The 17,721-nt window shown below is 37.4% G+C and overlaps 1 protein-coding gene across 1 annotated transcript; it reads left to right on the forward strand.

Moving 5' to 3' along the window:
- The first annotated feature begins 11,266 nt into the window (after window positions 1–11,266).
- Window positions 11,267–13,202, forward strand: LOC120293005. Its single transcript, XM_039311744.1, has 2 exons — window positions 11,267–12,331; window positions 12,857–13,202. The coding sequence occupies exons 1-2, from the start codon at window positions 11,300–11,302 to the stop codon at window positions 12,974–12,976; spliced, it is 1,152 nt and encodes a 383-aa protein (XP_039167678.1). The 5' UTR covers window positions 11,267–11,299; the 3' UTR covers window positions 12,977–13,202.
- Window positions 13,203–17,721: the final 4,519 nt, after the last annotated feature.

Here is a 17,721-nt window from a genome sequence, read left to right on the forward strand (position 1 = left end):
AATAAAAATATATAAAGATCAAATTGACAAAAATTATTACCTAAATTGCAATACTGCTCGGATACCGTTTCCAAACTTAGATGGACGACAAATCGCGGGAATCACGGTGTGATCGGTTCACAGCAGCTGCTGCTCGTGTTAGTGCGGACTTCTCGGCTCGAGTCAGTTGGTGGCCAGCAAAACTCACGACGCGGCCGTCAAGGGGGAGGCCGGCAAGGACAAGCGACAGTGGGCAAACTTGGGCAACAACGAAAGCAGAAGGCCTTTGGGATTGCTGGGCCTCCATGGTGCATGAACGAACCCTATGAATTGAAGTTCGCTGAGAAACAAAGAAAAACTAATTTGCTGGTTTTTGCTGAGGAGCTTGCGGGCTTGTTCGCTCAATCTGCAGGGATTGGCGTCGAGGCTTCACAATATGCTTTTCTATATATATATTTTTTTCTTTTTGCTTGCATTGAGCGAGGCCACAAAAGCCACAACTTTGCTGCCTTCTTTCATCTAAGTCTGGATGAAGACCAAAAGACAACAACAGCCACCGTCTTCTGCCCCCCTTTGCAAGGTCACGTGTGTTGCGCCCACTATTCTTTTCACTCGCAATCTGGTATCTTTCCGTTTGACCGAGTCTCAAGCTCCACTTATTCTCTTGAAGACCTCATCATATCCTCCCTAGGGCGTCCAAGACGTGCGTTGCCGTCGATATCTCAATTGGAGGCTTGGGGATAGCCCGGAAGGCATGGACTGCGATTGTGATAGTTACGTAACCTGCGAAGGAAAAAAAAGAAACAAAACTTGCCAAAGCAAAATTGTGAGTTGACTGGCGGAACATGTTGAGATGCAGCAAGCTGCCGTTGCCGATCGTCGGGCGAGGACTGGACACCGTGAAGTTGATGGATTTTTTCGTCAATCTCTCTATACGGTGAAGACTCTGTTTCGCATCTTCTGCAAGGTGGTGAACCTCCAAGGGGGCGTGAAGCTCTCTCTTCAATGCTCTCAATTGTGGCTGCCGTGTATTCTATGAAGCTTTCTCTCGTGTACTTTCAATACATGGGGCCTCCTCCTTGCTTGCAATAGGTCCTTTAGGTGAGGACCGCTAGGGCTTTTAAGGAAAGAAACAAAATCCTCTTTTCTCCTTTGTCAATATTGGAATATCACAATGAAGTCTTTACTAATAATCCACCAAGATATCAATTCTTTGAACTTTCTTGCCCATATCATTTGGCTTGATTTCATCCATGCCTAAGCCAGGATTATTTCCAAAAATATTCTTGCAAATATTGTTTACGTAAATGACTGATCTTTCCCATCTTTTAGAGAAGCTCCTTGCCTATTATAAAGATCATGACATCAATCCTCCACATAATTGAGATTTTCAAGAATTATATGAAGAATAAAGGGCTTAGGCCAAATTTTCATTCCCTTATGGGCTCGATCCAGTTAAACTCAAAACCATTCACTTGAGTCCGTCTGTCGCCAGTCCAATGTTTGTGTAACTATTAATGCAAATGCTTCTAATATCTATATGCACATCAATTAATATTTTTGATAGGGACCAAAATGGACTCTAATTTTTAATGTAATAAATGAATGATCGAGTCAGGAAAATTTATGTGCCAACAGCTCCAACCCTTAAGACTTTCCACCTTTGGAAAGATCAAATTCTCTTGCCCCATTTTCAGCATTAAAAGAATTTATAGACGATCACAATCGGTTTCGTCGTATCCCTAAGTTCCCAAATCCTACAGATATTGACGGCCTTGGAAGACAAAAAAAAGTCATGGTTGCTGAAGCTGTCCTGAATTGGTAGTCAGAAAATGCTTTGACCTAGAATAATGTTCTCAAGACAATTGCTACCAAGCTCTCAATTGTCCGAGCTTGTCTCAATTATGTAGATCAAAAAATTAATCAAACGGTTGTGGTCATAAATAAATTGTTTGAGACATTCTAAAAAAAAAAAAACTCCAGCAGATGGAATTTGGAAGATATGTTTCTCATCATTAATTGAAAGACAAAACGGCTAAAATGAAAAAATTGAGGAGACAAATCAAGCTTCTACAGGATGAAAAAAATTGTTCCTCCCCCATATCCATTTTCCCAGCCTTGGCAAACGATTCCAATGGAGGTGAGCCCCTCTAGAGCTACATCAATTGATACAATCATTGTCAAAGCTCCAAAGTAGGATCGAATGGATATTGTTAATCTTCGAAACCGTATCAGGGATATGCAAAAGAAAATGAAAATTAGTGAAGAAAAGAAGCCAGCTCTTGAACCTTTTCCGGAATCTCCCTCTTCACGTATGGGCTCAAATTCACTTGAGACTTTCCTGTGAGATCAAAGCAAACAAAGGATCCCAACTATTGCTGCATTTGACTCTGCCAAGCAAAATACCTTTGAATTAGACTCATAATTGGATTCCCTTTCCTCTAAAAATATTTCAACCACTAAACCACAAACATCAGTATCCGTGTGCTTGCTATCTTTATGGTCGTTCCCCCTGAAGCAAAAATGGAATCAAATCCATCTGAACCAGAAGTAGTACACCTTCATGACTCAAACTTGAACATAAGTTTTTGACCTCAAAATACTACTTCACACTCGATGATATCCCATATTCCTAATGGCTAGATAGATTACAAGAGTTTCATGCTTGTCTTAACACCAAAGCACTTTATGTTGAAATTCAGTATGAAATACTAACTGAGTTTGTGAGCAGGTTTACTGGAAGCCTAAAGGATTGGTGGAGAACTGTTTCTCACTAGGATCAAATGACATTTTCATTCTAAATAGATTTATATCAAACAATCTGGGTGGATATTGGTAAACCGGAAGATCTTCTTGAGCTTAGAAGAAGAGAATTTTTTGAATAAAAAGTGCTGCTCTTTACAAAGAAAGCATCTCAATAGACATTTCCAATAAATGCTTAAACTATTCTGTGCTCTTGGAGCTAATCCCAACCTAAAGCAAGTATTTTTGACCTCCATTCCAAAAGAAATTGGACAAATTGTGGAGAGATCCATACAGAATAAGTAGAAGATGGTTGCTAATGTTCGTCTTGGAGAACTCCAACAAAATACATTTTGCTTTTGATGATCTTTGTATCCACAGTAGGGCTTTCAAAAGTTATCTTAAGAGCAACAAAGAACTTGATTGGGCTTGTCAAAAGCCTGAGTTAAGAATCAAGTTTCTAAAGAAAGACTCTTGTGATGATCCTTCTTATGGGAATAGATGCAAAAAGCGAAGACACTTCAAAATATTCTCCTTAGGACATACAAATAAAAGGCGCAAATGACGATTTTTGTGGGAAAGATGCTCTAAATGGAGCTTTTCTAGAAGGCATAGAAAATTTGATAGGTGTTCCATTATTTTGCCAAGAATTGTCCAAAGGCCAAAGGAGGAAATTCCTGTTTAATTCAAAAGATAAAGAAGCAAACTAGAGTATCACTCCAGGATGATGATGATGCCAAATTAGTCTTCTCCTTGGAAGATGAATTAACCAAACACATCGTGTGTGCCATCCAGACATCGTCATAGACTAGTGACATTGAAAGTTTATCTAAAGAACCTAAAGAAGAGATATTCTTTTTCTCCAAACCTCCCACAATCCACAATCTTTGTGCATACAATCCTTCTATGCTCCCATATTTCCCGTAAAAATATATCTATCCAAATATGATAAACCTATTTTTCTTATTGCCCTCATCAACACTGGAACCAATGTTTCTATTCTTGATACAAAGATACTTCTAAAAAAATACCGGACGTCATACATTCGATATTTTAACTCTGCTTCTAGAGATACCTTTGCTACAAATGTTCGAAGTTAACCCATCACCATATAATTCTTTCCCCAGTGTTCAGTCAATACCAAAATTCTTGACTCTAGCTTACTAAATAAAGATATTATTATTGGTTGGAATATCCTTGCACAAATTCCTAAATTCAAAATTGTGCCTAATAGACTACGGTTCAAAGGGCAATTTGAGAAATTTGTAGATATCCAAATATTTTTCACCGACATTTTGAATCCAATTCTGCAAACCCTTCTTGGGGGCATGTACAGACTCTCACTCAGACTTTGTTAAAAAATGCTCCAACCCTTTGTAGAAAATCCCGATTTCTTCGTTTCAAGAAAAATGAGGATGTCAATCCCATCAAGGCTAGTCACTTTGAAATGAATCCAGAATACTTGTTTTTAGCACAAAAGGAATAATCGGATTTGCTTCATCAAAAATCAATTGAGCCCTCAAATTCTTAATAGGATTATGAAGCATTTCATGTCAACAAGCAAGCAGACCAAAACTGGTTATCAATTATTAGCCTCTTAATCAATTTTTACAAAATGATAAGTTTCTTCTGCTACATTGGAATTCTTTATTCTCCAACTTCACCCAAGCCAAAGTGTATTCCAAGTTTGACCTTAAAGCTTGATTTTGGCAATTGGGAATTCACCCTAAAGACAGGTACGAAACTGAGTTTTGTATCTCGAATCAACATTTCTAGTGGATGGTGCTCCCTTTTGGCCTCAAAATAGCTCATTCATTATTTCTGAAGGCTATGTGGAGAATTTTCCAGCACATTTTGGTCAATGCTCAAATTTATTGACGATATCCTCATTTATAGTCTAGATGATGATTCTCATTATAAATTATTAGATCAATTTGCAGACCTTGTGTGAAAGCATGGCATCATATTATCCCAAAAAAAAGATGAACATTACCCAAAAAAAATTGAATTTCCTGAAATGCATCTCAAAGATGGAACTTACTATCCTAGTCTTCATATTGCTGATGAATTGCAAAATTTTCCTGATGAAAATCTAACCCTCAAGCAGGCCTAACAATTCCTTGGGATTGTAACTTATCTCTGGGATTTTGTCCCAAAATCACAGAGTTTGCAAGTTTACTATAACAAATGCTCAAAAAAGACGCTTCTCTATGGGGACCATAGCAAACTAAGCTTGTACGCAAAGTTAAGGAAATCTTGCAGCATCTCCCTCCTTTGGAAATGCCTTTCATGGGAAAAAAAAGTATTGTAAATAGATGCTAATGATGAATGTTGGGCTGCTATTTTTTCTGAAGAAATTAATGGAAAGCGATGAGTTTGTAGACACAAGAGTGAGAGATTCACGCAAGCAAAAATACATCACCATTCTATCTTCAAAGAAATCATGGCTGTAAAATATGGCATCAAGAAGTTTGAATTCTATCTTATGGGACATAATTTCCTTGTGAAAATAAACATGTCCTCATTCTCTCAAATGTTGAAGTTCAAGCATAAGCGAATTCCCCATCCATAGCTTCTTGGATAGACAAAATGGTTTTCAAAGTATTCATTTGAAACCAAACATATTGCGAGAAAAAAAAATATACTTGCTAATTTTCTATTTAGACCAAAAAAATTTGCAGCTACCATATCGATGAATATGTATGTGGTAAGAATTCCAAGAGGCGGTGTTGGCACCTAAATTTTACCATTTTATTTATGACTCAATCGCAGACAAGATTAGGAATTAGTTGCTAAAAAAAGAAGAAGAAATAAAGAGTAAAGTAAATAACTTTCATTAAAATGCATCATGTATGTTTTCATTAAAATCCATTACGCATAGACATTAGGAGCATTTACATAACTATTACTAATTATTAAATCTAAAATTTTAAAAAATATATATAATTTTTTTAAAAAAAAAAGAGCGAACCGGGCTATCTCTGTTAGGTCATGTTAGTTTTTATTGCTCACGCTACGTTTTGTATGGTTTGCATGAAGTATCCGCGTGTTATTGAATCGATTTTTATTTTTTTCTGTCACACCGGAAACGGTCGCCGAAGTAGACAGCTGGCGGTGGTTGGCACTGGTTGCTCGATGGACGGTGGTGATTCGGTGATAGGAAGGACGGCGGTTGCTCCCACTGCTGTTGTCGTGTGGGTGAGGTATGGGTTGAAGCATGGCAACGGTGAAGAGTCGGGCGTGAAAGCGCAATGAGGAAGAAGGTCAGAAGGGAGGAGGGAAAGAATAAAAACAAGGAAAAAAAAAAAAAAAAAAAAAAAGAAAAAAAATTCTTAAAAAGAAGAAGAAGAGAAAAACCCAAAAAAAGGAAGAAAGGACAGTAGATGGGGATGTTCGGTGAAGAATGCGCGAAGGAGGAGGAGTGCAGGAGAAAAGGACAAAGAGAGGAAAAGATAAAGGAGAAAAGGAAAGAAAAACAGAAAATTATTAAAGAACAAAAAATTTCAAAAATTTCTTTCTTTCCTAAAACCGACTGGATCGGACCTGGGCTCGGATCGGATCAGCGGGTCGGATTGATCCTACCCGGTCCGAGCCATTTTTCGAATAAAATAATATTAAATATTAAATATTTCAAAAAAATCGAAAATAATAAAAATTCAAAAAAATTTCGAAAATTCAACTTCTTTAAAAGAAAATTAAAAAAAATCAAAAAATTTCAGAAAATATTGATAATTCGACCTTTTCTAAAATTAATTAAAAAAGAAAAATTAGAAAATTAAGGAAAATCCAAAACTTCTCAGAAAATTTCAAAATTCAGAAAAGTCTAAAATTTCAATAGTAACTAGAAAGACACCAAAAAAAAAAAAAAATCAAAAGGTTTTGGAAAATTCAAAAATTCAATTTTTCCAAAAAAATCCAAAAAAAAAATCTTTAAAAAAATTAAAAAAATCTTCAAAAATGTAGAAAATTAATCTCTTAGTTTATTTTCTCCTAAAAAATGGAAGTCTTTTAATTTAGAATCTTGCTCAAGAGGTTTTAGTTGTCCTTAAAGACAAATACCTTTGATTGTGCAATTTTGGTATGTTGATTTTGGCTGTCCTTTAGTCTAGTTAGGATTAGTATTTATCTTTTCTTTGATGTTAAATTTTTGCTCTCCCATGCAATTTATTTAATCGCTTTATGCTAATTGTTATTTTAATGTTGTGCACTCGTATGATCACTTCACACGTTAATGAATAGGTATAAATCAATTCAAATTGCCTAACAATTTTTTTTTTTTTAAATGAACAAGATTAGGTACTAAAATGGCACTAATTGGTTAAATAATATAATCAAGTCCCCAAACCTAGGTTGTTTGGTTGCGTAGGAAGGAAGATATACTCTCATACCTTTATAGTCGACTCCAATAGACTAGTGATAACTCTTTGTTACAAAATTCCTATGAATCCTCCAATGTCGCATGAGATATGGGCTTGGGAGAGCCGTCATGGGCCATAGGCTTGTCTTCTAGACAATGCCCCTAAACTTATTCCCTTCTCCGAGGGGTAGGTCGCAACGGGCGGTTTCAAAGCCTATGAAATATAGCCTAAGTGGCCTTCGTATTTAGGCTCGCCAGAAATCCGTAAGCTAATCCAAGACAATGTTCTTGTTGAAAATCTTGGAAGACTTATATCACAATGTCATTTCTATATTTTTAGTGAATACGATGGTTTTCTCCTCCGGTCAGATGGACTGCGTACAAAATATCCATTTATTCATATCCTCTTTCTTCCCATAAGAGGAATTTCCAAAAAACTCAAATAATTTTATTGGTATTTGTTTACTTTTTATACCATTGCCATTGAGTTTTCGATAGCTAAGATGCCTCTTATAATTAGCAAAATTATTCAAGGAGAAGCCAAGTATAAATATTTTTGAGGAATGCTTAGTTGTGCAAACCACTACACGTATTAGAAAAATAGTTTTCAAGCCCAACTCATAACATGTAAGCCTAATTTAGAACTTCATACAATTGTTTTATTTTTCAAGCCATAGATATATGTGTAACCCAATGGAGATACGTGTAAATCTTCGACGGATGCTGGAGTATCCCCAGCTTGTTCCAAATTAAATTTTTACAACACTTCTTTGTAGAATCTCAGCTTATCCTCAATAGTATTAGGAATTACAAAGGATATTGTGCCAACGCAATCAAGTTATTCCACAAGAAGCATGGCCAACAAAAGATGATCCTGTTTCTTGGGATCAATATAATGATTATCATACAACCTGTCCAACAATCGATGCTTGCTTAAGAAAATATTACGGAATGGATGCACCGAGCATTTTTGAGTCGCATTCACAAGATCAAGCTGCATTATTGCAATATCCATGGGGGGGACCACTGTCATAGGATCTTTTTGACCATAGTAAATTACAGCTTGCACTCAGTCTAGGTGAGTCTAGGTGTCGACAGAGAAAGCCCATCACTCCAACTTGGGTATTACCCAACTCGACATTCCAACAAGTTCCATTGATGTTTCGTCAAACTCTCATTAATGCCATCTAAATTAAATACAGAAGTCGCTCCGCAATTGAAGAAATAGAGAAGCTCCTTGAAGCACTTAGGCAATAGTATCCAGGAAAAAGCATCCCAATCCTCTTGACACTCCATCCAATTCATACTAGCTTCGAGATGATACAGGAACTGGACATCTCGAAACTCTAGAGATCAAAAAAATCATCTAGGAATACTAGAGGCAGAAAGATGGAGAAGACTCGGGTGATTCATATAATAGTTGCGAGGAGCCTATCCATAGGCATGATAAGTGAAAGAGCTAGAGGTTTTGCCAAGAACTTGTTCAAAACAAACCAAAAGAGTCAAAAGATTCACTAGTTTAGCTCAAAGTATTGTTTATAGTACTATAATGTACTGTTCATGTACTGTTTGGTACTGTAGCAGAAGCAAAAAAAGCAGAATAATGAATGGAAAAGTCACTATGTCAACAGGAAACTCAATAAATGCAAATAATCTGCCTTTTTTGGCTAAACAGAGTATGTAAAATTCTAGTGTATTCTTTAACCTATATAAGGTGAGGTATGTAAACATTAGGTGGTAGAGTTCACTCTCCCTAGAAATAATATTGTGTGGTTTATTATGACTCCCTAAACAACTCTCCCCTCTACCTTTCTACTTGGTATCATTCTTTAAAACAAGAAGTGTTTGATTAATCTTTGTAGTATGCTTTGCACTTGCTACAAATGTGAAATTTGTGCATTAGAATTCTACTACTCTAAAATTTTCTATAATATGAGTCAAGAATGGAAAGAAATTTGGTGACTAACAAGTAGTCCATATTCTAAAACAAAGGAAGGGCCGTATGTGTGGGACAGTATACTTGCCATAAATTCTATTTTCGTTTTCCCTAGCTCGTAAAATGGACAAATTTTTTGGTTCTTTAACTTCTCTAGGAGTATGCTTAATAATATACTTAATAGAACCAATAGGTGAAAAAGAGGGTGGTTTAACAATAGCAGAATATGATTTTATAAGTAGAAGGTGAGTTTTAAAAATTTTGCTATCTCCAATTGAAGTAGGAGACCTCATATAGTCAATTTTAGAGACATTAGAAGTACGAAGTTCTAATGGAGGGCTAAGGGAAGTGGGAGCATTTACAGTAGTTGGTGTGGAAATTTTAGAGGATTCTATCATGGTATGAAAAGTCTCCCTTGCTACACTGGATATTCAACTTCAAACTGAAAAATGTGTTGAAGAATGCTATCTGAATTAAATACAGAAGTTGCTCTAGCAATTGAAGAAGTAGAGAAGCTCCTCTAAGCACTCAAACAACAGTATCCAGAAAAGAGGATCCTCAATTCTCTTGACATTCCATCCAGTTTATACCAGTCTCTAGATGCTACAGAAACTGAACATCTCGAAAATGTAGAGATCGAAAGAATTATTTGGAAATACCTGAGGCAAAAAGATGGAGAAGACTCGGATGATTTAGACAATAATTGTGAGGAGCCTATTCATAGGCATAATAAGTGAAGAGCTTAGGGTTCTACCAAGAACTTGTTTAAGACAAACCAAAAGAGTCAAAAGATTCACGTGAAGAAGTTGAAAATTTTAGCTCAAACTATTGTTCATAGTACTGTAGTGTACTATTTATGTACTGTTCGATATTGTAGCATACTATTCATGTACTGTTTGATACTGTAGCAGAAATAGAAAAAGTAGGATAACGAGTGAAAATGTCAATTTGTCGGTAGGAGGCTCAACCGATGCAAATAATTGGCCTTGTTGGCCAAATGGAGTCTGTAAAATTCTAGTATGTTGTTTTATGCCTATATAAGGCAAGGTATGTAAACGTTACATGGCCGAACTCACCCTCCCTAGAAATAATATTATGTGGTTTGCTATGACTCCCTAAACAGATCTCCTCTCTTCCTTTCTACTTGGTATGATTCTTTAAAACTAGAAATGTTCTAATAAATATTAATAGTATGCTCTGCATTTGAGATAAATGTGAACATGTGTATCAGAATCTGCTACTCTAAAATTTTCTATGATGTGACTCAAAGAATGAAAAGGAATTTAGTGGCTAATATATAGAACTATTTTAAGGTCGAGGAAGGGCTGTGCGTGTGAGATAGCATACTGGCCACAAATTCTGTTTTTGTATTCCCTAGCCCGTATCATGGACAAATTTATGGTTTCATTTTAAATCCAATCTACCAAAAATCATACATAAATTGAAATGAGAGTGTGGGGTGAATGAGTGCGAAATAGTGAATGTGATAAAGAATGAATAGAGGGTTATAGAGATGGGTTGGGTCCAAATAGGTTATAAACCTGTTCATAACCCAATTAACACTTATATTACGTGTAAGTTAATTTATGACCCATTTTGTTAATATAATGAGCCCACTCACATGGGTTAAAAAATAGGTCAATGACCCAATTTGATGGGTCTATAATTTAGGGAATGCATCGTACATTTACTAATAGTTTAGAATACTATATTGAACAAATTAAAATTCTAAAGACGACAGTACACATTGGATCAAAATTTAGAGATCATTGTGTTATTAAAGCACGTGAAATTGTCCCTAGTGTTGCACAATTTGGTCAAATGGCAGGTTCCAATCCGAACGATAGAGTTCAATCCACTCTATGTATTCTTTTGATCTCGACACTCGCTTGTAACTTGTAAAGGGTCAAGGTCACCCAAACCTCCTCCGATTGGAAATGCCCCGAGGCATTCATCTCCAAGTCATTCACGAATTGGAGTACTTTTCACAGCACGCAGGCTCTATCTTCTAATGGTTAATAAAGCACATGAAAATCACCAAGCAAGAAAAGCCAAGCATATTCTCTCCAAGTTGTTGCGAAGAAAGCCCAACGTAAGATAAGAACTCAAAATAAACAACGTCTGCCAAGCAATAAACACATGGATAGGATAGGGAAGGCATATATGCGGCGTGATGGGAAAGGAAACTGGTTTTCCTCCCGCTACAAAAGGCCTGATCTCCAGACTTTGGTTGCATCTTTTGCCTGCCCCCCTCTATTTCGATCGACAAGGACCGACAGAGAAGAATGGAGATTTCGCATTTCAGCCACGAGCATCCGCTGACCCTCTGCACGGCAGAGGATGCTGGCGAGCCATGCAACGGATGCTCGAGACCCATCTTCGATCTCGGTTACGTTTGCTACGACTGTGGCTTCCTCCTCCACAAGAAGTGCGCCAAGTTGCCTCGTAAAGCCCACCACCGCCTTCATCCCAAACACCCTCTCACCCTCCTCTTCAATTCTTCGGAAACATTCCAGTGCAACGTCTGCAAGAAAACTGGCTCCGGGTTTGCCTTCCGATGCTGCGAGTGCCAGTACGTCATGGACGTGACCTGTTTCTTAAAGCATCAGCCTTATCTTGATCCCTCTCCACTAGAAGGGAAAACAAGGAAGCTACAGCATTTCAGCCACAATCACACCCTGACGCTTTGCTACCTCACACAGCAGAGTAAAATGAACTGTAAAGGATGTGGACAGCAAATTTCGGGTCCAGCTTGTTGCTGCAAGGAATGCGATCAGCTCACACTCCACAAATCCTGCGCTCAATGGCCACAGCAGAAGGAACATCCTTTCCACCCGTCGCACTCCCTCACACTCTTTACAAAATCGCCTTATCCTTCTGGGCGAGTATTGTGTAATGCCTGTGGGAAGGTCGTCAGTGGTTTTGTGTACCACTGCGACAAATGTTCATTCGACCTCGACTCGGTATGCGCTTCTCTTACACCTTCGCTGAAACATGAGAAGCATAATCACCCCCTTACTTTCTTTGAAGAATTGAACATTCAAGTTCCGTGTAATTCCTGCTGCAAACCGTGCAGAAACGATCTTTACCGATGCGTTACCTGCAACTTTAATGTGCACTCCACTTGTCTTCCTTTTCCAAGAACCGTTAAGCACATACACCATTGCCATTCTCTTATACTCAAAGACTCCACTCTCGAGGAGGATCCGAGTGGGATTCTCTGCGCAACATGCAAGAAGAAGATAAGCCCAACGGCCCGGGCTTATTACTGTGCAGAATGCAGCTATGGAGTTCATCTTGAATGTGTGGTCTCCGAGGTAAATTGAGCTCCCCCTACTTCTCAGATTTATATATAACAGACGTAAGGCGCCGAGCCATACAACTTAACTAGCGTGCAATCTTTCAATATACATCCGTTAGTCTCCATGCTACCAAAAAATGATTTAACTTATTTTTGCACGTATACTAATAAAAATCTCAATATGAGGACGTAACTATAAATCATATCAAATTAAATAAAGTAATTTGATTCGTACAACTTGGCAATTGATTCGTTTTTTGATATATTAATCTTATAGTTGGCTGAAAATAGTTGGTTGTTTCGCGAAATTAATGTAAAAGGTAGTGGAAGGTGGTGGGGGCATGCGGCCTTCCACAAAGGTTCATTCTCCTCTCGTTACCTGCAATGCTGCTTCTCTCTAGATATTGCTTCCATCCACACGTTATTCTTGATTTCCATAATTTCTTCCCTTCCCAATACGGCATCTTCCATCCTAGGCAAAGGCAACTAATCAGATGAAGCGACTTAATATAGCTAACTCGACCTTTTTTTCTGTGGACAGGAGCAGTCGGATCAAGGGAAACTCCTACAAGACATTGCAAGGGTTCGAGAAGAGCTAGACGCAATTGCCGCTCAGCTGAAACGGGACAAAAAATCAGGATCAACAAAGATACAGGCATGAGCAGGAAAACAGTCCGACATAACACAGCAGCAACCTGAGGTAAGAAAAAATAGAAATACCCCCCAATAAGGGGAAGTGAGATCCTATAATCTTCGCTCTGTCGAAACCGTCATGCCTGAAGCCTAGTGCCACTTGCTGGAGTCAGGTTAGATATTTAGGACTCAGTACTTGTGTCATGCATCTAAATGTATTGCTATAATGTAAAAAGCCTATCCACATGTGCAAAGGAAAGATTCTCATGCTCCTAAATTATCAATAAATGATGCTACTCATAGATAGAATGCTCCCGTTACTTTGCTTCATACGGTGGTGGACTGTGACTATAAAAAAAAAAAAAAAAAAAATGCTAAAAGTGCGAATTTACAAAAGGATCAGTGATATACCCATACTATCGTAAAATTAATCATCACTGGGAGATTCTCGAAGAAATCAGCAGCCGGAGGAAAAAGCATAGCAGCTTGAATGCAAAAAGGGACTGATAAGCATTGTTATCAATTTCAAAGAGTTTGCTTCGAGGAAATTTTCTGCGTACCCAGAATCGATAGGCGATCTGTGATTTGTGTAGATTGCAAGAAATAAGATTTATCACCAGTCCAGCAAGAGAATGCTGCCAAGACCGCAATAAAAATCACAAATCACATTCAACGTCGGCATACATATCCATCGGTGTAGTAACGCCACAATGCTAAACTAGTTGACCGACAGTCGAATAAATTCCTATCATAACACCGGTTTTGTTCCTCAAAAACGACAAAGAAGACAGCAACAAAGAGGGCACAATAACGGATAAAAAGGAACATCAAATGTGCACTGCAGGAAATTTTCAATTTTTCTTTTTCACATATCCAAGGGTGAAGAATTTGAGTTTTTCCTACATGAAGAGAACCCGAAACAGAAGAGAAAAGCGACTACATCGATACCATCCGAAGACACTGAAGCAAAGAGCGTAAGCTACGAACATCTGTTCTTTGGCAATCATGCCCAAGCCCCCAAAAGAGAATTCATCTTCGCTATACTAAATGCGATCTTCGGCGTGAAGAATCGGTTCACGAAGCTCCCAACTTGAGAGATCCCTAGAATGGTTAATCAGGAAGCCGAGCATTGTACAGAACCCGAACCCCAAGAAGAACGGAGGCTCGTTTTGATGCTTCTCTTCGTTTGGACTTGTTTCAAGCGGAAATCTATGTATTGACTCTCATAAGATGATGGCATTTCATGTCATACCCCAAATCCTATAGGGATGAGAGAATGACATGGCCATCCTTTGCCCAAAGGACGTAGCCTCAACTATACCCAAAATATCCAGTTTCCAGAAGTTCCCAGGATGATGATCTCGCTCTTACGACCACTAACTAAAGCACCTAAAAAACATGGTAAGAAAAAGAAATGAGGTATTATGGCCTAGTAAGTAATACATTTCTTCTAAACATATTAAACAAGTACTATGCATATTTAAAATACAAACATAACTTATTTTCGCCAAATCCAAAATTTAACAAACCTTCAAAGGCAAAAACGGAATATTTAAGATAACAACAAACAAGCACCAATGGCTCAGTCCATTGGCAATACACATTAATGGTTCATTTCATTAATTAATCTTATACCACATATCAATGGTTTATCTCATTAATGTATCTCATATAAAACCACATGTCGATGATCCATCCATCAACCAATCCTTTGCTTAATATCAAACTATGGTCATAACACAACGCCTGGTGATAAGACGATCAAAATTCCTCCATTGGCAAGGTCTTCACCTATTATTAGCCGATGGCTCAGCCCATAAGGATATTCTAAACTAGTATGTACATATTCACAAGTTTCTCATTGGGCTTATGGTGATATTGAGCATAAATTGTTAACTCAATCTCCAGTAATCCACAACCAAATCCAAAATCATTTCATATATCACAATGAGTTTCCTAGAACAACTTAGAATCCATTTCATAAATTAGTTCATAACGCAAGCATTTGATATATGGATATCAAAGCACCTTTCAAAACTACATTAATAAATCATAAATTTTTCAAGATTCTTTCATAAAAGGCTTTACAAACCATTTATATGCAATCATTCAAGTTGAAAACAAAAGATGACTTCTCCTTTCAAACAACAAGACAACAATAAAGGCTCGATCTTGTTTTATACAACAAAAGATGCTATTTATTAACTCATAGCATACTTAATCCATAATGTTTTTCAACACATAAGTTTAAAACACAAAGAAGAAATAGTATTACTCACTTGGGAAAAACCAAAAAGCAACCTATGATGGTTACTTAAGCCCATGTACTCGAATTCCTAACAAATAACCCAAAAATGACATTGAAAGACCGAATAAAACGATATTTTAATGAACGACTTGATCACACTATGCCTAATCGTCAATAAAACAACGTCTATGTGCCAACGAAAAGCTCAACCATAGCAGAAACCTTATCTTGTCTACTATGCGCAACACGCGCAGTAATCTTCTTCGCGCCATAACTTCCTCCACATAAGTCCATTTCAAATAAGTGTACAATCCATAGAACGCCCTTTTGATATAATATTACAACATTAACTCGGCCGACCCAAAACATCATCGAAAACGGCTGAAATTCAGCTCAAATTTTACTGTTTGGAACCTGACTAGCATGTGCAATGAACTTCAAAAATTCATTACGGGCAAATCGTATACTCAAATTCAGATTTGTAAAATGTTATAGCTTCACAACGTTCTCATCTAACATTTCTTTATAAACTTACCACCCAAAAACTCCCCTATCAAAAACAAGTCAGAATCTACCTAAATCCGAATTTCAAGGCCTAATTGCGATGATTCTTTCAAATAAATGATTAGAGGCTTCGATCACTTATCGGCGTTGCAAAATAGAGTTGGGTCAGCTTGGCGAGTCGTATGAATCGAGAGCGTGCCAAAATTTTCCCGTTTCTCCCTTATTTCCTTTCTCCTTGGTCGCTGGTCTTCTTCTTCTCGTTCGCTCCGCAGGCTTGAGGCCTTGAGCGAACAAATATGTAGAAGAAGATTGAGGATGGGCCGGGCTTGGCTTGTTAGGCCATATTATTACATCTCAGGTGTCCATTATCGAAAAATCAGCTAGAACTTGGTGATTCAGTGCCCATCGAGAAATGTCGCATGACGACTTGGAACTCAGCGGGAAACAAACGTTGTTCGACCTTGTTCTGAGTTTGGTAATCTAATGTCATTTGAGGAACGACATATTACACAATGCCCACCACATGAGAGTTCAGCATAATGCCTACCATAGGAAAGTTCAGCATTGGCTCTAGGCTTTGCGATCCTCAGAACGTTCACTCCACAGTACCGTCTCGTTCCACAGTACCGTCTCGTGGATTTTGAAGGCAAAGCGAGATCACCAAGAAAGGGAGGTACTAAACAGGCACATGTCAGGGAGATTTTCGAACTGCCCTCCAGGATCCCACTAAGCTTCCTAATAGCATGCACCATCGCTCGATTATATGATGCCTTTCGAGCTCGACAACCAGTATTTCCACAACATCCTCCAAGGCATGAGTCTCCAACCATCTGATACATGCCTTCGTCAATGACGATCATGAAGGTGCAATTTCAAGGTGTCTTGGAGAAGCTTTCTTCCACGCTTTTATTACTCCATTGTGCAAGATGGGGAATATCAATGTGCTCACTGTGAAATGGAGATGTTGAGATAGATGTGTTAGTGTTATGTTGAGAAACATGTACGAATTGAGAAACATATATGAATCGTGTTAAATAAATTCTCACATCGAATAATTAGCGTGGTATAGTGCAATTAGTATATCACAGTTGGCTTATAACTCATTGATTTAAATTTTTGAATGAAAGTGGATCTGACTAAATACGTTGATTGGTGAATATTTTAAGGATGAAATCTAGTGATGAATGATTGCACATGGGGCTTAATAATATTTGTGTGAAAAAAAAAAGATTTTGCTACCATATATACATCAGGGGCTTTAACAAAGTTTGCTTCTCTATGAAATCTAGTGACAAATGATTGCACATGGGGCTTAATAATATTTGTTTGAAAAAAATTAGATTTTGCTACCATAGATACATTAGGGGCTTTAACAAAGTTTGCTTCTCCATGATACATTGACGAAACCTTAACGTATGGTAAATATATCATACAAGTTTGAATTTCTTTTTTTTTTCTCTTTTTTTTTGAAAAAGGGCTAAAGTTGAATACAAAAATTTAACGTCGTAAATCTACTATCGTCATTTAATCACCTAATAAAATATGAAGTAACTCTGTAGGAGGTAATTGAGAGAAACTAGTATCCAAGCACTTGTCAATTCCAATATTAGCAAGTTAGTCAGCGGAGCAATTTTCTTTGGGAAAGTTATATTGCACTTTTAAACTCAAAGTAAGAGTGCAACAATCTTCTAATATCTTTAATCAAAGCAGGGCCAAGATAATCAATCCTAAGCTCCGAACTAAGAAAATTAGTGATGGCTTTAGAGTCAATCTTAACAATAACCTTATGAGATCCAAGTTTGAAATTTTTGGTGTCACATAAAAAAAATTAGGGTATATTTGTCACAATTAGCATAATTGAGGATTTTTTTTTTTATGGCTTTTTTTTTTTTTTACTCTTCACTGCCAAACCAGTCTTTGCTTCTTCTTTTTTTGGTAAATAAAAACCAGTCTTTGTTGATCCTGATAAAAGACAAACTTAACCAAACTGATAATATAAAACTCACCCAACGTAAATTAAT

This window comes from Eucalyptus grandis, chromosome 4, assembly GCF_016545825.1.
Source record: "Eucalyptus grandis isolate ANBG69807.140 chromosome 4, ASM1654582v1, whole genome shotgun sequence".
NCBI classification, from domain to species: Eukaryota; Viridiplantae; Streptophyta; class Magnoliopsida; order Myrtales; family Myrtaceae; genus Eucalyptus; species Eucalyptus grandis.

Coding starts and splice junctions, on each gene's coding strand:
- LOC120293005 (XM_039311744.1), top strand. CDS start 11,300: ATGGAGATTTCGCATTTCAGCCACGAGCATCCGCTGACCCTCTGCACG. Junction 12,332..12,856: donor TTGAATGTGTGGTCTCCGAG/GTAAATTGAGCT, acceptor TTCTGTGGACAG/GAGCAGTCGGATCAAGGGAA.